The sequence below is a fragment of the Chrysochloris asiatica genome, unplaced genomic scaffold, assembly GCF_000296735.1.
Source record: "Chrysochloris asiatica unplaced genomic scaffold, ChrAsi1.0 scaffold00002, whole genome shotgun sequence".
NCBI classification, from domain to species: domain Eukaryota; kingdom Metazoa; phylum Chordata; class Mammalia; order Afrosoricida; family Chrysochloridae; genus Chrysochloris; species Chrysochloris asiatica.
In genome coordinates this window covers 33,419,433-33,441,535 of record NW_006408520.1, presented here as the reverse complement: position 1 = coordinate 33,441,535, position 22,103 = coordinate 33,419,433, and the positions used below count along the sequence as shown (strand labels likewise).

Genomic DNA, 22,103 nt, shown 5'->3' with positions numbered 1-22,103 from the left:
ACATGAATCAAGAAATAAGACAACTCTGACTACAAGAACTTTTCCTCAACCAGTAAGATTAACTAACAACAATAATAGAAAGTCCAAATGATTGATAACAAGAAATGAATTAAAAATACATTGAGTGGTAAAAGTTGCAGCATACTCATACTAATCCTATGAGTTGGAATTGACACAATGGCAACAGGCTTGGTAAATGGGTAAAGGTTGCATATCATTGTGAATGCAATTAATGTTATTGAATTGTAGAATTAGAAATGGCTTAAATAGCAAATTTTATGTACTATATATTTTAACACAATAAATGTATGTGTAAATGTTTTGCTTAGCTAAGATACAATAGAAGATCATAGGAAATTTAGTTGCTTAGTTTACTTAGTTTACTTTGTTTTGTTTTATTCCTCATTGTTCAAGCTCCTATATAGGATCACTATGAGTCGGAACTGACTCGTAGCACTTAACAACAACAATATCTTTCCAAAAAATAACTTATTCAGTAATTGTATCATGACAATTTTCTAACGATTTGGGACAGAGAAAATGAGTCCTCCCGCAAACAAAACACAGAAACAAAATTTCAATACATTAAAAAAAAAAAAGATAGAAGATAATATATTTACAATTTAATATGCCTATCAAGCGTAACAAGATTCAGCCATGAAAACAATGGACAGATTTTAACACAAACATTTAAGACGTTTTAAGAAACTTATAAACAGACTTGTTCTCCAAAAATCAAAAATACTTCTTAGTCTTTGGGGGGTCTCCTTGCGGTTGTGGGGAGTAAAACCAGGTCTCTGCCACAAAGGCAGTATGTCAGACAACAAGGACAATTTTGATGGTGATGACTTTGATGATGTGGAGGAGGAGGAAGGGCTAGATGACCTGGAGAATGCCAAGGAGGAGGGCCAGGAGAATGTCCAGATCCTTCCGTCAGGGGAGCGACCACAGGCCAACCAGAAGTGAATCACCACACTGCAGTTGACCAAGTACGAGTGAGCCCATGTGCTGGGCACAGGAGCCCTCCAGATGGCAATGTGTCCCCCTGATGGTGGAGCTGGAGGGGGAGGCAGACCCCCTGCTCATCGCCTTGAAGGAGTTCAAGGCCCGAAAATCCCCAACATCATTCGCTGTTACCTGCCAGACCAGAGCTATGAGGACCAGGGCATGGACTAACAACTGAGCCCCAGCTGCCTTCCCGGCCCGAATCAGCCTCTACTCTCCTGCTCTTCATCGGTGTAAATAAAGTGTTCCGCCTTCCAAAAAAAAAAAAAAAAAAAACTTTTTAAAAAGCAAAAGTTTACTATTAACTTTGTTGTTGTTAGGTGCTGTCGAATCTGTTCATACAGGAGCAGTTGGTAGGTTTGAGCTGCCAACTTTATGGTTAGCAGTCCTTCAGTGTCATCAGGTCTCCTTATATCTGTGTATGTTGTTGTGTGCCACAGAGTTGATTCCCACTTAGTGTGACCCTGTGTAGGATTTCTCAGCAGAAAATTGAAGCTTCCTGTGGAGTGTCTGGTGGATTCAAACTGCTGACCTTGTGGTTAATAGCCCAACGCTTAATCCACTGCACTACCAGTCCCCCTTACATCTGTATATTTGTTGTTGTTAAGTGCCTTTGAATGAATTCTGACCCATTGCCACTCTGTATAGGGTTTCCAAGGAACAACTGGTGGGTTTAAACTGCTGAACAGTGCTTATCCTACTGTACCACACCAGGACATAAGCCAGCAAAGACATCTTAATAATCTCTAATACCGTGAAGTTGGTTCTGATTCACAGTGATACCACATGCTTCATAGTAGAACTGCCCTCTGGGATCTTCATGGCCGTGACCTTTCAGAAGCAGATCTCCAGACCTTCTTCCAAGGTATCTCTGGGTGGATTTCAACTAAACTTTCAACTGGTCAAGTGATTTACTGTTTGCACCATCCAGGTATTATAAACCATAACCAAAACTATTGCCATTAAGTCTATTCTGTTTCACAATGACCCTTCAAGACGGAGTAGAACAGCCCTATAGGATTTCTAAAGCTATAAATCCTTATGGAGGCTGCCTGCCACATCTTTCTCCCATAGAGTAGCTGGTGGGTTTGAAATCTAACCTTTCCAGTAGCACCACCAGGGCCCCTTTCCAGGTATTATGGCGAGGGTGAGGTGCCATGGAGTCTGTTCTGACTCATAGCAATCCTTTGTAGGGTTTTTGAGGCTGGAAATCTTTACAGAAGTAGAAAGCCTCATCTTTCTCCCTCGGAACAGCTGATCTTGAGGTTAGCAGCTTGACTCATAACCACTATGCTACCAGAGATCTTTCCTGGGTATTATAGGTAATCTTAATTTTATTCATTGAGTTTTCCATATTTTCTTGAGTTTTGTTAGACATGTGTGAACTCTTGAGTTACTATTGTGAATTAAAATAAGATATTAGAGTCTAATATGTATTTGTTGTTGTTGTTGTTGTTGTTAAGTGCCATCGAGTCAGTTCTGACTCATAGTCAGGAGCAGCTGGTAGGTTTGAACTGCCGATCTTTTGGATCACAGTCCAGTGCTGATCCTTCAATGCCACACCAGGAGTCCCCTAATATGTATTGTTGTTGTTGTTAAGTGCCGAGTTGGTTCTGACTCATAGCGACTCTGTATAGGGTTTCCGAGTAGTGGGTGGTTGGTTTGAATTCCCGGCCTTGTGGTTCAAACTGCCCTCATGGTCCAGAGCATTATCCTGTAGCGTCACACCAGGACTCTATGTATTATGTAATCAGATATTTCCAAACGCTGAATTTTAGTCTCTGTAATTACCCAAATCCATCATCTGCCTTCTCCCCAACACAAAGGAAAGGAGGAAAGTATCTGGTTCATGTATTAAGTAATCCAAAATTTCTCTCCCTTTCTTTGTATTGGGGTGCAGGAAGGAGTGGGTTAATTACAGAGAATAAAATTCAGCATTTCTACAGTGTCCACAGTGGTTCCGGAGTGAATGTCACAAGACATTCTGCAAAACAGAAGACTTTGGAGAGATCCTAACTCCCACATCATTTTTTTCACACCCATTCTTATTATGAACTAATTTCCTCATGATTTACTTTTGTTTCACAAAGAAGCTCAGTTAGCTAAGGCTCTGAAGTTGCTGGGGACTAATTAAAGGAAGTTGATGACAACTGGTTTAAAAAATAAAAAAAGGCAAAGAAAGAAATCTTGCTTACCATCTTCTCAGTGCAGTTCTCAGAAAATAAATAACATGATTGCTCTGATTCTTAAATGTTTCACATTAGAAGGCCATCAGCGAGTTTTGTTTCCCCATAGAGACACCCAAAAAGATGAGCACACTAAAACTTTCAGGAATTTCCCCAAAGACAACCATCCCACCAAGTTCCTAAAATCATCTATCATCCAGCTGCTGCCTCAGACAAGCAGAAAAGCTAAACTAAGAATATTTTTTTTAAGCATTTATCCTGAACAAACCATACACTCCTTGAAAACACTGGAGATCTGCTTTCTGGTGCCGAGATAAGAGAAAAGAAACTCTATTTCCCAGGAATACAGGATTCCAAAGGCAGTTAAAACTGAGGACGCTGCCTGAAATGATGGCATTTTCCTATTTTTGTTTACTTCTCTAACATTTTCAACAAGTGCTACCTATTTTAGTAAGGAATTTAATAGGTATTTTAATAAAGAGAACTGATGACTCTAAGCAAAAGTAAAATGAAAAGAAGTTAGAACATTATGATTAATTAATCTTTTTTCTTCAAAGCCATGAGTTAACCTTAATTCTGGGCAAATCCACTTGAGTGATACATTGGCCAATCCCTTGATTCACCCTGTCTCAAACAGGTCTTTCTCTTTGGTATTTTGGTATTGTTGGGTGCCATCCACTCAGATCTGACTCATTGATCCCATGTGACCTAGCAGGTCAAGAAAACCCAAAAAACCCATAGGGTTTTCTTGGCTTTAATCTTTACAGAAGCAGATCATCATCAGGTCATTCTCCTAGAGAGCTTCACTAAAAAGCCCACCATTTACATTGTTGTCTACTTAAATAATAAGGACAAATTTCCAGTACCTTTAGCATCACTAGAAAACCAATGAACTCCAGTTGAACCACTTACAGTTAAATTAATTTGTACTCACAGCAACCCCAAGCGTGTGAGAGTAGACTGGGCTCTTGGATTTTCAATGACTCATTTTCAGAAGCAGATCATCCAGCCTTTCTTATAAGCCATCTCTAGCTGGACTCAAACCACCAGTTAGCAGTGAGCACATTTACCATATGCACCACTAAACCAGGTTCATCTCATCAGTTCTGACTCATAACAATGCCACAGGACAGAGTAGAACTGCCCCATAGGACTTCCAAGGAACCAGACTACTGAATCTTTCTCCTTTGGAGCTGTTGGTGGGTTCAAACTGCTAACTCTGTGGTTAGTAGTTGAATGCTTAAGACACTGTGTCACCAGGACTCTTTTGCACCACTAGTCACCAACTATTGTCTGACAAATGTTTTAAGCTGAAACCAAAGAAATACTCAAGGAGAGAGATAACAAAATACAACCTTCAAAGAAGAAAGGAAACTCCCAACTTAGGGTGAAAGAATTCAAGCAACATGCCCTCAAAGTAGTTTCCTCAGGTCTGGGAAAAGAGAGTAGAAAGCTCAACTAGGCATAGGTTGAGAAAGTGGGAAGAAAAAGAGCAAACAAACCAAAAGTAGACAACCAACAAATTAAAAACATGGCTTAAACACTTTACTCAGGGGTAGCGGGTGGGGAATAAGCAATTTGATAGCTAAAATGAAATTTGATAATAAAATTACTTTTCTTCATAAAGTCTTTAACATGTGATGTGGAAGTTCACTAGAAGGATGATTTAATGGTTTAGAACTGACACGTGGAACTTCTCCTCTTTGCCTCCGCTAAAAAGAACAACCCTACCTCAGAGAAGATTCTACTTCTAACTTTTATAGCCCAAAGAGTTTTCCTGGGCTACTACATATTTTAACATGTTTTGGGGAGGCATAATTCAATCAATGTAAGGGAACGTTCATAACCAACCATTAACAGTTCTTGACTCCTCTTAAGGTAAGACAAAGAAGATGAGCTAAAATTTCAAAAGGAGTCTAACGCAGTAAGAAAGAAGCTACCAGATTTCCCCAAATGCGTGCTGTTGGCTAGAACACATCACAGAGGTAATGCTATGATCTGAATTGTGTCCCCCACAAAATACGTGTTGAACTTCTGGCCCTTGTATCAGTGGATGTGATTCTGTTTGAAAAATAGGTTTGTATTTTGTTATTCTAATGGTCATATTGGTGTGGGGTTGTTCCTAAACCGAATCACTTGTAACTTATAAAACATACACACACACAAGGGAAGGTAGATGCCATGTGAAAAAGCCTTTACAAGCCAAGGAACACCAAGGATCTAAGGAATACCCCAGACTGTTGATAAGGAAAAATGTCAACACAGCTGAGACCCTGATTTGAACTTTCAGTCTCTATAACTGTGAGAAAATGCATTTAATGTTCTTTAAAGCCACCCATTTGTGGTATTTTTGTGACAGTAGCACTAGGTAACTAAGGCAGGTTGAAGAGTTCCTGAAAGTGTGAAGTCTACATCCTACCTTTGGGAAGAGTTATGTGGCTGGTAACTTTTACACAAGGTATCCAAATTTGTATTCTAACATAACACACACATATTCTCGCCCCCCCTTACTGGTCCCCTACTCCATTCTTGATTTGCTGTTGTTGTTAGGTGTTATTGACTTAATTCTGACTCATAGTGAACTCTGTATAGGGTTTCTGAGGAACAACTGGTGGGTTTGAACCATCAAGCTCGTGTGGTGAGCAGTTGAGTGCCTAGCCTACAGTGCCACACCAGGACTCCATTCTTGGTTTAGAATGACACATATATACTTCAAATACATATTTTAAATCTGAATTCCTTCAAAAGCAATTTGTGTCCATATTCAAGAGCCTATGGCTTTACTCTTACAATAGAAGTTAATAAAGACTTTTGTGGAAATGACATTACCATGTAAGCTATGAAGAAAACGTGTTAGGAAAAATACTGGGGTCAAGATAAAAAATACAGCAATGATACCCCATCCCACCAGTGAGCACAAACCTACTTATCAACCCAAGCAGAAACCCATTAAATAAACTCAGACCTAGTTTGTTCTCTACCATTTAGAACAGTGCATTTAGGGCTAAGGTAGACTGAAGGAGTGTATGACTTCTACCCATCTGGCCCATTACAAGTAGACATTCCCTCATTATGAGAGATGGTTAATAAATTACACAGTACAGTCATCTTGGTGTGACATTCAGCAAATGCCAGTTAACAAAAAAGATGTACCAGAGTTATGTTTTCTAATTCAAAATTGGCCTTTCAAATGTCTAAAAAATAGATGCCACACGTTGCTTGGAATTAGTTAAATACTTTTGCGAACAGCCTCCAGAAATCAAGTAAATTCTCTTGAATCTCGCTTTCCTTGCTAGCATTGAGTCCATTTACAAAATCCAGAGCCTCATGCAGGAAAGACAGAAAAGTCTCAATACTATTTTAAGAAAGTTTAACAGACCACCACTATATTTGTTTTGGAAGCAGAGGAGGGAGGAACCAATACCTGTTCGTCCTCACCACTTTTGCTCCACTGTGCTGGGCACTGATGAGAGCTCCTAGCAAGGAGGGGCACCTTACCAGTCAGCTTGCTAAACTGAACGCCTTTTCATAAAGCAAAGGAATTGGGGTTAACCACATTACAACTCTCACTTTGAGTAAAGGCCTGTTTGTTCCGGAAAGCAAAGCCCAGCCTTATTTAGCTAACTCAGTGTAATGCAAGCAGTTAAAATAATCTTTCAGAAGGCAGGAGGAAAAACTCTCTTAACAGTAAAGCCATCACGCTTATGAGGATCTCTCCAGAGTCCGATATCCTGAAAGACGCAGCCCAAGAGTCTCACCTGACGGTTAACCTGAAAACACCTGATCCTCTCTCAGGGTTCCTTGCCTGGGAAAAACCATAAGGCATCCGGGTCATGCCTTCGCCTTCAAAACTTTCCACCGCTTTCTGGGATTCGGAGCAGGAAAACCTCTCACTGCATCAGCATTTCAGCTTTGCCGGGAAGGTCTCTCCAGAAGTTGAAGCTCTTCTAGGAGAGACCCCTGGTAGCCCTGCCTCTCTTAACCTTACCTCAGCCGCCCGGGAACGAGAGTAAGCAAGGCTGGTGAGCGGGTACAGCTAGGACAACTACGCAGCCAGACTGAAAGGTCGCTCTGTGCACTCCCAGCGGGTACGGCGCGTGGCCAGGCTTTCCTGCCCCGCCTCCGACTCACCACCTCCGTCCGGTCCCTCCCGCCTGGGTTGGGCTGGTTGGGAAACCGCATCCGTAAATTTTTCATCTTGGTGCCCTGGGGGACTTTTTCAGGTGTTAGCCAGCCGAACCATTGGAGGTGGGAGGAAGCAGCAGGGCAGGAGGAGTAGGGGGAGAGTGGTGTACTGGAGGAGGGTATAGAGCCCAGGTTTGGAGTGAGAAGACCTGAGAAAGACTGGAGGCCTGAGACTAGGCGGCCGTGGGGCCACCAGGGAAGGGGGAGGGGATGGGGTAGAGTTCTCAGCGCACCCAAGTGGGCGGAACCCCTCCAGCAGGCCCAGGTGTGCGTGGAGTCTAGCCGGCACTGCATAGCTGGGGTACTAACCTGTGCCCGGGTCCCCAGGGCAGGCTGGAGGCGCGGTCCCATGCCGGCAGGTCCTGCGCCACCACCCCACTCTGCATGGTTGCGGCCCGGGGGCTACAGAAGGCCAAAGACCGGACCACTGAACCTGCTCTGGCACTCACGTCCAACGCTGTGACCTAACCCTACAGAGCTCTGAGGTGTCTGCTGGGGACGCAGGTCCAGGGAGAAGAAGCGATTTACGAAGAGAACCCGGCCTTGGAGAGCATTTGCCGGGCCCAACCTCTGCACCGCCCCTCTGCGGCCTTCAGCTAATACCCTGTCCTCCCATTCTTTATTTCTTCAGGGATTTCTCCCTTTATACGTTCGTGCAAGGAGCTCTGGTAGCGCGGGAGAAAGATGAGGCTTTCTACTCCCGTAAAGATTTACACCCTCGGAAACCCTATACAGGGTCGCTATGGGTCGGAACTGACTCGATGGCACATAACAACAACAACAACGTTCGTGCGTTGTTTTATACATGGATTCTTCTATTTCTTTAGTTCTGTGTTGATGGCATTCAGGAAACATTCACTGAGCACCAGACTGATTACCATGAAAACTTGTTCTTGATTTTTTTTTCAGAATGATCTCGTACAACATTTGCCCTTTTGTAATTGACTAATTTCACTCACTACCACTCATCTGTCAGTTTGTTGTGTCCGACAGGTTTGTATTCTTTCACAGTACTTACTCAACCTGTATGCTGAGCAAATCATCCCAGAAGTTGGGTTCTATAAAGAAAAACGTGGCATCAGGATTGGAGGAAGACTCATTAACAACCTGTGATATGCAGATGATACAACCTTGCTTGCTGAAAGTGAAGAGGACTTGAAACATTTACTTATGAAGATCAAAGAGCACAGCCTTTGGTATGGATTGCATCTCAATGTAAAGAAAACAAAAATCCTCACCACTGGACCAATAAACAACATTCTTATCAATGAAGAAACGATTGAAGTTGTCAAGGACTTCATTTTTCTTGGATCAACTATCAACACTTATGGAAGCAGCAGTCAAGAGATCAGACGACATATTGCATTGGGCAAATCTGCTGCACAAGACCTTTTTAAAGTGTTGAAGAGCAAAGATGTCAGCTTGAGGACTAAGGTGCGCCTAACCCAAGCCATGGTATTTTCAATAACCTCATAATCATGTGAAAGCTGGACAGTAAATGAGGAAGACCGGAGAAGAATTGACACATTTGAGCTACAGTGTTGGAAGAGAATATTGGTGCCATGGGCTGCCAAAAGAACCAACAGATCCGTGTTGGAAGAAGTGCAGCCATAGTGCTCCTTGGATGCCAGGATGGCCAAACTTTGTCTCTCATACTTCGGACATATAGTCAGGAGGGACCAGTCACTGGAGAAGGATATCATGTTTGGTAAGGTGGAGGGTCAGAGAAAAAAAGGAAGACCCCCAATGCGATGGATTGGCCAAATGGCAGCATCGATGGACTCAGGCGTGGCAACAATGGTGAGGTTGGCCCAGGATCGGGCAATGTTTCATTATGCTGTGCATAGGGTCACTATGAGTCCGTACCATCTCGATGGCACCTAACAACAACAACAATTTCACTCAGCATAATATCCTCTAGGTTCATCCATCTTATAAGGTGTTTCACAGATTCATCATTATTCTTCAAAGCTGAATAGTTTTCCATTGTGTGCACGTATCCAAGTTTATTTATCCATTCTTCTCTTGATAGCATTTAAGATGTTTCCATCTTTTTGTTTGTGAATAGCGCTGCAGTGAACATGGATGGGTGTGCATATACCTATTCATGTCACAGCCCTCATTTACTTATTTTAACTTTTTATTGTGAATTGAGTGAAGCGTTACAGACCAGGTTATCACCTTTTTATTCAACAAATCATATACTTTTCTTCATCTCAATGATTACAATCCCCTCCATGCAACAAAAGCTATCCTATCTCCTCTCTGTGGTTCCTATTTGCACTCCACCTACCTTCCTATCCCTTGTCAACTTTGTCCTTTGGAAAATGTTGCCCTTTTGATTTTGTATGATTGATCTTTTCATGGTTAGTATATCTTGCTAGTGTTGTTCTTCCTCCCTAGAACTGCTTGGCTGAAAATTGGTCTATGAGTGTGAGCTCCTTTCTAGACCTGAAGGATGGTTGAGGGTCATGGTATCAAGTTCCTCTAGTTTCTTTCTGACCAGTAGGCACAGTCTTTTTTTTTTTTTTTTTAACTAAATAATTTTGGATTTTGTTCCACATTTTCCCCCCTCTATCCAGGCCCCTCTAATGTGATGCTTTTCAGGGCAGTTGGTAGTGGTAGCCGGGCACTGTCTAGTTCTTTTAGTTTCAGAGTCATGGAGACTGATGCTCACATGATCCATTAGTCCATTGGACTAATTGATTCCAAACTTCTGCAATTCGCATCAGTCTTCTTTCTTCTGCACCTGGGGAGATCAATACCTGCACCTTAGATTGCCACTCATGAAATTTTATAATCCCAAACGATACTCACCCAAACAGGATGTAGAACATGGTCTTTGTGAGCTATGTATGTTGTGCCAGTTGACCATGTTGTTGTTGTTAAGTGCCTTCAAGTTGGTTCTGACCCATAGCGACCCTGTATAGGGTTCTAGTGGCTCCACACCCACACCAGTATTTACTGTTTTCTGGATTTTTAAAACTTTGTTGTTTTGATTTCAACTTTCAAAAGTTATCTTGCTTAGTAAAGATGCCAGTACATTTTTTAGTTGTTGTTAGGTGCCATCAAATCTGTTCTGATTCATAGTGACTTTATGTACAACAGAATTCATAATGGCCTCATGCATAACAGTAGTAATAGGCTCAAATACAACAGCAGTTGTGGGGATGGTGCAGGATTAGGCAGTACCTCTACCTAGCCTACTTAGAGTCTTGGTGTGGCGCTGTGGTTTAATGCGCCAGACTGCAAAGCCGTTTGAACTGCAAGGTCAGCTGTTCAAACTCACCAACTGCTCTTTGGAAATGCTATACAGGGTCGCTATGGGTCGGAATCGACTCAACGGCACTTAACAACAACAACAATGTCCTCTATTGTCCTCATAACTGTTTTTATGTTGGAGCCACTGTTGCTGCCACTGTGCCAGTCCATCCTGATGAAGGTCTTCCTCTTTTTCGTTGACCCTCCATCTTACCAATCATGATGTCCTTCTCCAGGGACGGCCCTTCCTGGTAATATGTCCAAAGTATGAAAGACAAAGTCTCACCATCCTGGTTTCTTAGGAGTATTCTGGCTCTGCTTCTTCCAACACAGTTTTGTTTGTTCTTCTAGCAGTCCATAGTACTTTCAGTATTCTTCACCAACACCATAACTCAAATGCACCAATTCTACGGTCTTCCTTATTCATTGTCAACTTTCACATGCATATTGTTGTTGTTGTTGTTAAGTGCCGTTGAGTCCATTCTAACCCATAGCAACCCTGTGTAGGGTTTCCAAGGAGCGACTACTGAGCTTGAACCTCCGACCTTGTGGTTCAAACTGACTTGTAGTCTAGTGCATTAACCCACAGCGCCACATATGCATATTAGGCTATTGAAATGCCACGACTTGGGTCAAGTGCATTTTAGTCCTCAAACTGCTATCTTTGCTCTGGAACACTGTAAACAGCACATTTGCCTAATGCAATACATCATTTGCTTTCCTGACTGCTGCATCCATGAGTGTTGATTGTAGATCAAAGCAAAATGAAGTCTTTGACAATGTTAATCTTTTCTCCATTTATCATGATGGTATTTATTGATCCAATTGTGTGAATTTTTGTATTCTTTATGCTGAGGTGCAATCCATGCTGAATGGTTTAGTTGTTGATCTTCATCACTATGCATTTTAAGTCCTCTTTGCTTTCAGCAAGCAAGATTGTATCATGTGTATATTGCAGGTTGTTAATGTGTTTTTCTCCAATCCTGATGCCACATTTTTCTTCATACACTCCAGCTTCTAGGATTATTTGCTCAACATACAGATTGAATAAGTATGGTGAAAGGATACAACCCTGGCACACACCTTTCCTGATTTTAAACCATTCAGTATTCCCTTGCTCTGTTCTAACAACTGCTTCTTGGTCTGTGTACAAGTTCCTTATGAGCACAATGAAGTGTTCTGGCATACCCAGTCTTCACAATGCTACCCATAGTTCTTCGTGATCCACACAGCTGGAAGCCTTTGCATAGTCAATAAAGCACAGGTAAACATCTTTCTGGTATTCTCTGCTTTCTGTTGGGACCCATCTAATAATGATATCCCTAGTTCCAGATACTCTTCTGAAGCCAGCTTGAATTTCTGGCAGCTCTCTGTCGATGTACTGTTACAACCATTTTTGAATGATTTTCAACAAAATTTTACTTGCATATGATATTAATGGTACTGTTTGAAGATTTCCACATTCTGTTGGGTCACCTTACTTTAGAATGGGCACAAATCTGGGTCTCTTTCAATCGGTTGGCCAGGTAATGCTCTTCCAAGTTTCTTGGCATAGATGAGTGAGCGCCTCTAGTGCTTCATCACTTTGTTGAAAGATTTCCATTTGTTTTCTGTCAACTCCTGGAGCCTTGCTTGTTTTTCACCTATGTCTTCAGTGTTGCTTGGACTTCTTCCTTCTGGACTATTGTTTCTTGATCATATGCTACCTCTTGAAGTAGCTGAGCATTGATCATTTCTTTTTTGTCCAGTGATTCCATGTGTTTCTTCATAGTAATGGGCCAGTGCAGTAATGTGCAGTCATTGCCATTGTTTTCAAACATCTGTGTTCTGGTTTGTATATCAGAGTTCAAAAAGGTATGTGCCCTGACTTAAATCTGTAAAAACCAACAACCAAAAAACCCAAGAATCTTTTGCTTAATAGTGTATCTTCTACAATATGACAATTTTAATTGAGAAACTCCAAAACCTATTACCATCCAGTCAATTTCCACTAATGGTGACCCCAGGGGTTTTAGAGTAGAGCTGGTCCACTTAGGGTTTTAAATGACTGCAATCTTACAAATGCAGATCACCAGGCCTTTTTTTGTGGTATATCAACCACCAGCCTTTCAGTTAGTAGCCAAGAGTAAACCATTTGTGCCACCCAGAGGTCTTGAATTTTAGTAGCAAATTGACTTCATATTGAAGTTTGGTTAATTTACAGTGTTAAAGGAAAAGTTTTTAAAAGTGGTCAATAAAATATGAGCCAACCTGATAATAAAAATGCAACACTCTTTTGGGACAAGCCGAAAAGAGCAACATTCATCGCAGAGTAAATGTAAAAGAACAACAGAATGAAACATGAGAAAACCATAGGATCCTATTCACATGCTTTCCAATTTATGTTGATATGCAAGCTCCAAAAATCCCAAACCCACTGTTGTTGTGTTGATTTCAACTCATAGCAACCCTATAAGACAGGATAGAACTATTCCAAAGGGTTTTCCAAGGCTATAAATCTTTATAGAGTACATTGCCTCATTTTCCTCCCGAGGAGAGGTTGGTGAGTTTGAACTGCTGACTTGTAGGTTAACAGTCAGTGCTTAACCCACTGTACAATGAGACCTCCTTTATATGCAGTCTTTGTATATTCTAGAAATTAACCCCCTGCCAGTTTTAAGTATTGTAAATATCTTCTTTCAGTCTATCTCTTAATTTTATCTATGGCGTGTTTCCTTGGTTGGACGTTTTTAATTTTGGTATTGTAAAACTAAAATTAAGGTGATCAGTCCTTTGGTTGGGATTTTAAGATGTTGTTTAAGAGGTCCATTGGTCAAAAATATTCTTCAATAATATACTATGTTTTTGCTTCTTCCTTCATATCAAAGGTTCGTTGTGTATCAACTTTACATATGATGGGAGATATGAAGCCTGCTTGATCTTTCAGTATAAAGCAAACTATCTTCTAAACCAGGAATTGGCAAACTTTTCCTGTAAAGGGCCAGATAATATTTTAAGATTAGTAAACAGCAAGGTCTGCAGTTCAAACTCACCAACTGCTCCTTAGAAACCTTATACGGGGTTGCTATGAGTCAGAACCAACTCGTTGGCACTTAACAAAACCAACAGACCATATATCATAACAAACTATGGCTAGCATTATAAAGAATGGGAATTCCATAACATTTAATTATCCTCATGCAGAACCTGTATATAGACCACGAAGCAGTTATTCAAACAGCATGAAGCAGAAGCTGGGAGTTGGCCTTCCCTTGAGCAACCACATGGCCTAGCATCTGTGCCAAACATGGGAGCTCCTAGTCTGGTGAGTGCCAAGAGGCTGCCAGTGTCCCAGAGCCACCTGCTGCAGTTACCATAGGAGGTTGAGTTTGTGCACCAGGTGGCAGCGCCCTTCCATGATTTCCAATGGATACCCAGCCCTGGTCGAGATGAGTTAGTTAATAGCATTGGGATATAGTCACTGTAATGGTGCTAGGAACAGTCGACACCATTATATTTGTAACTTTGTGTTCTATAGCTCAGCAGCCATGTATCCTAAATACCTTATTTCATCATCATATCTTTATGGTGGGGGCCAACTTTGCACTTACTGCAGTACAACACTTGCACTTTACTTTTCCCTCCAACTGTCTAAAATTAGAGCAAATACATCATCAATACAGCTGCATTTGGTCTGAGCTACAATCATGGATTTTTATGTTATTTACCAAGTGGTATTTCTGGTTAGGAATCACAGCTGTAAATTTGATTTCCGTTCATTACACTTCATGATATTGCCCCTAAATTTTGCACACTATATTCTTGTATATTATTTCAAATAAAATTGCTAAAAAAAGAAGAAGATGCAGCATTGTTTAAAATCAGGAAATGTGTGCATCAGGATTGTATTTTTCACCATACTTATTTAATCTGTATGCTCAGCAAATAATCTGAGAAGCTAGACTATATGAAAAAAACTGTGGCATCAGAATTGGAGGAAGACTCGTTAACAACTTTCCATTTGCAGGTGACGCCACCTTGCTTGCTGAAAGTGAAGAGGACTTGAAGCCCTTACTGATGAGGATGAAAAAATATAGCCTTCAGTATGGGTTACACCTAAACATAAAGAAAATGAAAATCCTTAAAACTAGACCAATAAACAACACCATGATAAATGGAGAAAAGGTTGATTGACACTGTCAAGCAATTCATTTTACTCGGATCCACAATCAATCCTTGAAAGCAGCAGTCAAGAAATCAAACAACATATTGTACTGGGCAAATCTGCTGCAAACGACCTGCTTAAAGTGTTAAAGAGCAAAGATGTCATTTTGACGTCTTGCCTGAGCTAAGTCATAGTATTTTCAATAGTCTCAAATGCATATGAAAGTTGGGCAATGAGTAAGGAAGGCTAAAGTAGAATTGATTCATCTGAATTATGGTTTGTTGAAGAATACTGAAAATACCATAGACTGCCAGAGAACAAACAAATCTGTCTTGGAAAAAATAGTCAGATGCCTCTTAAAAGCGAAGATGGCAAGACTTCATCTCACATACTTCACACATTTTATCAAAGGGGACCAATATTTGGAGAAAGACATCATGCTTGATAAAGGGTCACCAAAAAAGAGGAGAAGCCCTAAGGATATGGACTGACACAGTGACTATAACATTGGGCTCAAACATAACAATTGTGATGATTTGTAGGACCCAACAGTGTTTTGTTGTGTTGTGTATAGTGTCGCTATAAGTCAGCGAGGAATCAAGGTTACCTAACAAAACAGAAACAAAAACCATGCTCTTTGTGACAACTACTCAACACTACCACTATAGTGGAGAGGCAGTCACAGGCAACACCTAAACAAATGAGCAAGTTTGTGTTCGATGGGTCATAAATAATTATTCTTTTTCTTGACTTTGTTCAACTATTTAAAAATATAAAAGCCATTCTTAGGTCACCCGTAACCCATTGCTATTGAGTTGATTATGTGACTCAAAGTGACTTTATAGTAGAATTGACCCATAAAGCCGTAATCTATATAGGGAGTCCTGGTGTGGCGCTGTGGGTTAATGCGCTGGACTGCAAAGTTGGTTTGAACTGCAAAGTCGGAAGTTCAAACTCACCAGCTGCTCCTTGGAAACCCTATACATGGTTGCTGTGGGTCAGAACTGACTCTACAGCATTTAACAACAATAACAATCTATACAGTCAAGGAGCCTGGTAGAGTAGTGGATTACGAATTGGGCTGCTACTGCAAGGTCAGAAGTTTGAATCTACGAGCCACTCCTTGGGAGAAAGATGAGGCTTTCTGCTTCCGTAAGATTTACAGGTTTAGTGTAGTGACCTAAATGGAAATGACCATGCTAATGTCACTTCAAACCATATATCCTATTCCAACTCCCTGCTCCAGCTATCTAGGAAGAACAGACAGCCCCCTTCTCGCACTATGCATACCAAACTCTGTTCTCTAGGGAGCGACAGGCAGCCTTACATCTTATGGTTTTCCTACGTCTCTTAGTTCCAAATACCACCCTTAACTGCCCTGATATGTGTGAAGCTTGTACCCCATGAATAAAATAACCCTAGCTCACAACCCTCATGAGGAAAAACTTCACTTCCCAGCCACTGCCATTGGAAACAACTATTTTATGTCCCTTGTAAGTAACTTCCTTTGGCAGTACACCATCTCTTTTATTTTATTTTTTTTTGTAATAAACTAATGTCTCTTGGATTGGATCCTGGTCATTTTTTTTTCCCTTTTGGTCTCTCAGCACCTATGTATGCAGAAGGGTTTTCCCTTCTGGGCCTAAACCCCAACACTCAGAAATCCTATACAGCATGACTATGACTTGGAACCAACTTGAAGGCACTCAACAACAACAAATCCATACAGAATCAGATTGCCACATCTTTCTCCCTTGGAGTGGGTAGTGGATTTGAACCACTAAACTTTCAATTAGCAATCAAGTATGTAATCACTGTGCTACCAGCGCTTTCTTTCTTACTCCAAGGGTCATCCTAAAACAGATGGTTGGCTAGATTTGCCCCATGGGCCACAGTTTGCCTACCCTGTGTTTAAAACCCATCTGCTTCTTGTCTTATGGTACCAACTTTATGCAGTTCCCAAATATAAATGAGTATATAATGAGTGCCTGAATATGAATGAGCAAAAAATTCAAGAAACTGGGCTGTATGAAGAAGAACGAAACACTAGGATTAGAGGCAGATTCATTAACAACATGAGATATGTAGATGACATAATTTTGCTTGCTGAAAGTGAAGAGGTGTGAAACACTTACTAATCATGATGAAAAAATACACTTCAATATGAAGAAAACAAAAATCCTCACAATTGGACTAATAAGCAACATCACGACAAGCAGAGAAAAGCTTGAAGTTGTCAAGGATTTTACTTGGATCCACAACCAATGCCCATGTAAATTACAGTCCAGAAATCAAATGAAATATTGTATTGATCAGATCTGCATCAAAAGACATCTTTTAATTGTTAAAAAGGAAAAATGTCACTTTGAGGACTAAGGTTCTCCTGACTCAAGCCATGATACTTTCAATTGCCTCATGGAATTTTTAAAGGAAGACTTAAGACTTGATGCCTTTGAATCATGAATGATGCTGGTGAAGAATTTTGAATATACCACGGACTACAAGAAGAATGAACAAATCTACCTGGTAAGAAGTACAACCAGAATGCTGCCTTAGAAGCAAGAATGGCAAGATTTTATGTAAAGTACTTAGGACATATCATCAGGAGAGACCAGTTCCTAGAAAAGGACATCACGCTTAGTCAAGGAGTAGTTGCTGTTGTTAAGTGTCACTGAGTTGGTTCAGACTCATAGCGACTTGTTTCCAAGGAGCAGCTGGTGGTGTTGAACCATCAACCTTGTCATTAACAGTCCAGTTCTTATCCTACAGCACCACACCCAGGACTTCTGGTAGAGTGTGAAATGACACAGTGGCTGTAACAATGGATTCAAACATTAACACTGTGAGGATGGTGCAAGATCAGGCAAGACCACACATTGTTTTGGAGTCCTAGTGTGGCACTGTAGGATAAGCACTAGGCCTCAAGGACAGTTTAAACTGTAAGGTTGGTGGTTCAAACTCACCAGCCGCTCCTTGGAAACCCTCTATAGGGTCTTTATGAGTCAGAACCGACTTGACGGTACTTAAACAACAATAATAACAATGATATTTCCGAGCTCACTATTCTACTTAATGATTTATTTGTCAGTTCCTCCAACAATATATTAATACTATTTCGAACCAAGCAGTGTTTTATTCTGTTGCACGTAGGGTTGCAGGAACTTCTTAACAATAACAACAAAAATACTATTTTAGCTTCTTTTTTTTTTTTTTTTAATCTGCCAACCAAGATCAGGCCATTGAACTAGTTTAGGGGCAATTCAAAAAAGTTGTTTTTGTTAAGTGCCATCGAGTCAATTCCAACTCATAGCAACCCTATATAGGGTTCCACAGAGTGGCTGGTGGGTCCGAACTGCCAATCTTATAGTTCAGTCTAATGATAATCCTACTACAGTCAATACTTTATAATGTTTCTTTAAAAAAATAGTAGTCATTCTCTCATGGGTATCATTACAAAAAATTAAGACCATTGAATTTTTCAGGGACTCATACTGCAATAGCAAAGCTTAGGGAATCAGGAGAGAGACAGGAAGGTGCCAAACCAATAGCTGTAATTCCACAGCAGAAACATAATGTTGTCAGAGTAGAGCAAAACCCTGGGTCAAACACTGGGTCAGTGGTTTAGTATTTCCATTGAATATTGTTGCTAGTCTAAAAACTTTGCAAGGAGTAAAGAAAAGGATTCATCAGGTAGTAAACACAATTTCAAAATTCACCTTGACTTATAATAAATTCTAAAAATGATTGTGATCTAATATTAGTATTAAGCCAGAACACCAACAACAATGAACAAAGCCAGAAAAAGACTCACCAAATTGTTTCGATTTTTTTCTTCATTTTTTTAAAAGTCACAGGTACTACAAAAATAACTTATACCATTGTAAAACCTCAGAACCCAGTACCGAGAATCACTTTTTGTGTGTGTGTGGTCATTATGATGATTAAATAGTAACATATCAATGTCTCAACACAGTCTTCATTTAGCCTTGAAACAAAGCATATTTTAAAAAGAAAAAAATCAGTTATTTCAAAAAAAAAATTTGTTTTGATAAAACATCTTTGTACATTATTGAATTTGCTTGTATTTTAATAAATAGTACACAAAGACTCATATTGTGACAATCCCTACAAGTAAGTGACACTAAGGACTTGGTTTCTGTATCTTTTTAAAGGTATATAATGCCCACTTATTTAAAAATTTTCAGCATAATTATTTTTCCAAGTATTTTTAATGTGAGTTAGAGAACTTCTCACCATGAAACTCTAGTTCTGGAAATACCAAAACAGGGTATAGTACATCACATAGTTTTCTCAAGGCTGTACAAAGTACTAGTAAAATGATCATTGTTGCATCAAATGTACACTTGATATTATATCAAATTTATATGTATATATATGACCTTCTTTCAACTTTATACTTTAACACTGAAGGATGAAAGAAAATTCTTATAAATAATTCTCTTCAGAATTAAGAACAAATTTAAATAGCAGTTTAACAACTGATCAAGCAACTGGTGATGGTTGTTTTTTTCTTATCCTGTCCCTGGGAAAAAAAAAATTAATGTAATGATTACTGGATAGCCATCAACCATCTCCACATTCGTAGGGATGGTTCCAGTCAGATCAGTGAGTTGTCTGGAGTCACTGTCAGATCAGAGGTTGTTTTCAACCAATGACATAATCAACACCATCAGGAGAATAATTGTAGGCAAAAGTATAAGGGCTAGAGTAAAGAAGGACATACAGAACACATTCTAACACTATGAAAAAATCACCAAGGACAAGAATCTCATGGCTGCCCTCATCAAAACTGCTTAAATAAAGCATAAAATTTTAAAAGACATTAAAAACACTTTTAAAAATACAAACATAGTTCTGAGTGAAAGATACCCATTAGCGCAACATAATAGTTGGTCTTTGAACATGCCACACTTAAAGTATCTATATAGTCTCTCAATTCAGCTACATGCTACATTTTCCTCTAGAATACAGATAAACTTGATAGCTATTTATTACAACAGCAGAAAAGAGATACTGAAGGGTCGTCATCTAATCTGTATTTTCCAGAGTTGGGTAGATCTTTGCACTCCAATATAAAAGTACGAAGTTCAGTCTCTGGGAACCCATTCTGTTGGTAATGCTACACAGAAGAATGAAAGAAAACTCCCATTAATAAGCACATTGAAAACAACTTTATTCCAAATTCAAAATCAGTCATTTGGCAAGGTCAAGAGATCTTCTTAGGGATAGTTTAGTCACTTTTAAGTATTCTCAGGGAGGTGTAACCTCTAGGAAGTCCTTAGGTAGAACAGTGATTTGTGCTCAACTTACTAACCTAAAGGCTGACCACTGGAATCCAACCCACCCAGTGGCCCACAGAAGAAAAGTTTGGTGATCTGCTTCCACAAATATTACAATTCAGAAAAGTCTATGGGGTTGTTGTACTCTAACATATGAATTTGACTTGAGGACAGAGCTTCTTTATTTTTTTGGTAGCCTCTAGATTCACTCTTGGGAGCACAGTGGCTCCATATGATAAGCACTGGACTCTGAGTCACAAGGTCAGTAGTTCAAACTCATCAGCTGCTCCACAGGAAAAAAAATGGAAATTTTCTGTTCCCTCAAAGATTTAAAGCCTTGGAAACTCTATGCAGCTCAAAGGCACTTAACAACAGCAATAAGATTCACTCTAGGAGTCCTGATGTGTCACTCTAGGATAAGCACTGGACTGCTAACAATAAGGTCAGTGATTCAAACCCACTGGTCACTCCTAAGAGTCCTGGTGTGATGCTCTAGGATAAGTACAGAACCACAAGGTCAAGTTGAACCCATTAGCCACTCCTTGGAAACCCTATAAAGGGTTGCTATGGGTTGGAACCCACTCGACAACACTTAATAACAACAAGCCAATCCTTGAAAATCCTATACAGGGTTGCTATGAGTCAGAATCAATTCAGTGACACTTAACAACAACAACAACAGATTCGTTCTTAGTGTTTGACTGAGGCGACGTGAGCCTGGGATTCTGTAGTTGCCCTCTTGGGTGCTCGTCTCCAAGTCTGCTTCCACCCAAAATAGGCATGCTGAGTCTGAGGCTGGAACCTCCTTCAGGAGAGAATTAAGCCAGCACCATCCCAAGTATTGGCGCTGTGGGTTAATGCGCCAGACTGTAAAGCCTTTTGAGCTGCAAGGTTGGCGGTTCAAGCTCACCAGCTGCTCCTTGGAAACCCTACAGGGTCGCTATGGGTAAGAACTGACTCAATGGCCCTTAACAACAACAACATCCCAAGTATGAGATCCTCTGTCACCACTCCACCCTGCAGCCCCATAACTTCTAGGCCATCTGAAACAGGTATCTCAGATGGAATCACGAAACCTAGTTCAGGTCACAGAGGCCCAACCGATCTAGACTGACAGCGCGTGTGTGTTGAGGTGTAGGGGGAGGGGTAAGCATATCTAGCCTTCCCTGAAAGACCTCAGCATAACCTTGGCTATTCTTGGACTGGCCTAGGTGTCTGGTCAAAGGCCTGAATGCCGTAAAGTGCCTTTCCAGCCTGCACATCCTTTTGGAGATCCTCTTTTGGACAGACAGGTTTGTGTAAGGGTCTCATATTTATATCAGTTTATGTCTAAAGATCTCTAGGGCATGGCCTGACTAGGAAAAGATTAGAAATAGCTTAGTCTGCCCACTTGGCAAATGCTCTGAGCCCATGGGGGATAAAATAGCATCTAGGACTCTGAGATTTGCATATCAAAACTGTCAACTCATGTTACTAATAGGGATTTTTAATGTCAACCTTAAAGAACACATGGTCCTCAGCATGCAGAGTTGAAAGCAGTGAATTTTTAGAACTCTGAGGGTGCTGTAGGATAATCACTGAACCACTAATCCCAGGTGGGTGGTTCTAACCTACCAGTGGCTCAGCAAGAGAAAGATGAGGCTGTCTGCTCCCATAAAGAAATAAAATCTCACAAAATACAGGATCACTGAGTTGAATTGACTCTATGGTAGGGGTTTTGGTTTTTAGTTTTTTGATATGAGAAAAATCTGGATGTTACAACTACATTCTTTCACAGTTGCCTTGGTGGTGTTGTTGTTAGGTGCCATCGAGTTGGTACAGACTCATACCGACCATATGCACAACAGAACGAAACACTGCCCTGTCCTGGGCCAACCTCACTACTGTTGCCACGCTTGACCTCATTGATGCTGCCACTTTGCCAAGCCATCTCGCTGGGGGTCTTCCTCTTTTTCTCTGACCCTCCACCTAACCAAACATGATATCCTTCTCCAGTGACTGGTCCCTCCTGACAATATGTCC

General features: G+C 40.6%; 2 protein-coding genes and 1 pseudogene across 3 annotated transcripts in view; 1 reads left to right on the top strand and 2 right to left on the bottom strand.

Annotated features, from left to right (window-relative positions):
* Nucleotides 1–7,026, bottom strand: part of MCOLN2 (mucolipin 2) — an 82,069-nt gene extending 75,043 nt beyond the window's left edge. The window contains exon 1 of the mRNA XM_006831076.1: nt 6,950–7,026. Within this exon, the coding sequence (XP_006831139.1) occupies nt 6,950–7,026 (77 nt within the window). The remainder of the gene's footprint in view (nt 1–6,949) is intronic.
* On the top strand, nt 814–1,176 carry LOC102830874 (annotated as a pseudogene).
* A 12,546-nt stretch (nt 7,027–19,572) lies between the features above and the next one.
* The window catches only part of MCOLN3 (mucolipin 3), a 38,210-nt gene continuing 35,679 nt past the window's right edge, over nt 19,573–22,103 (bottom strand). The window contains exon 12 of one of the 2 annotated variants that reach the window (XM_006830997.1): nt 19,573–19,921. In XM_006830997.1, coding sequence (XP_006831060.1) covers nt 19,787–19,921 — 135 coding nt within the window. In that variant the 3' untranslated portion in view covers nt 19,573–19,786. The remainder of the gene's footprint in view (nt 19,922–22,103) is intronic. The other variant, XM_006830998.1, reaches the window with a different exon arrangement.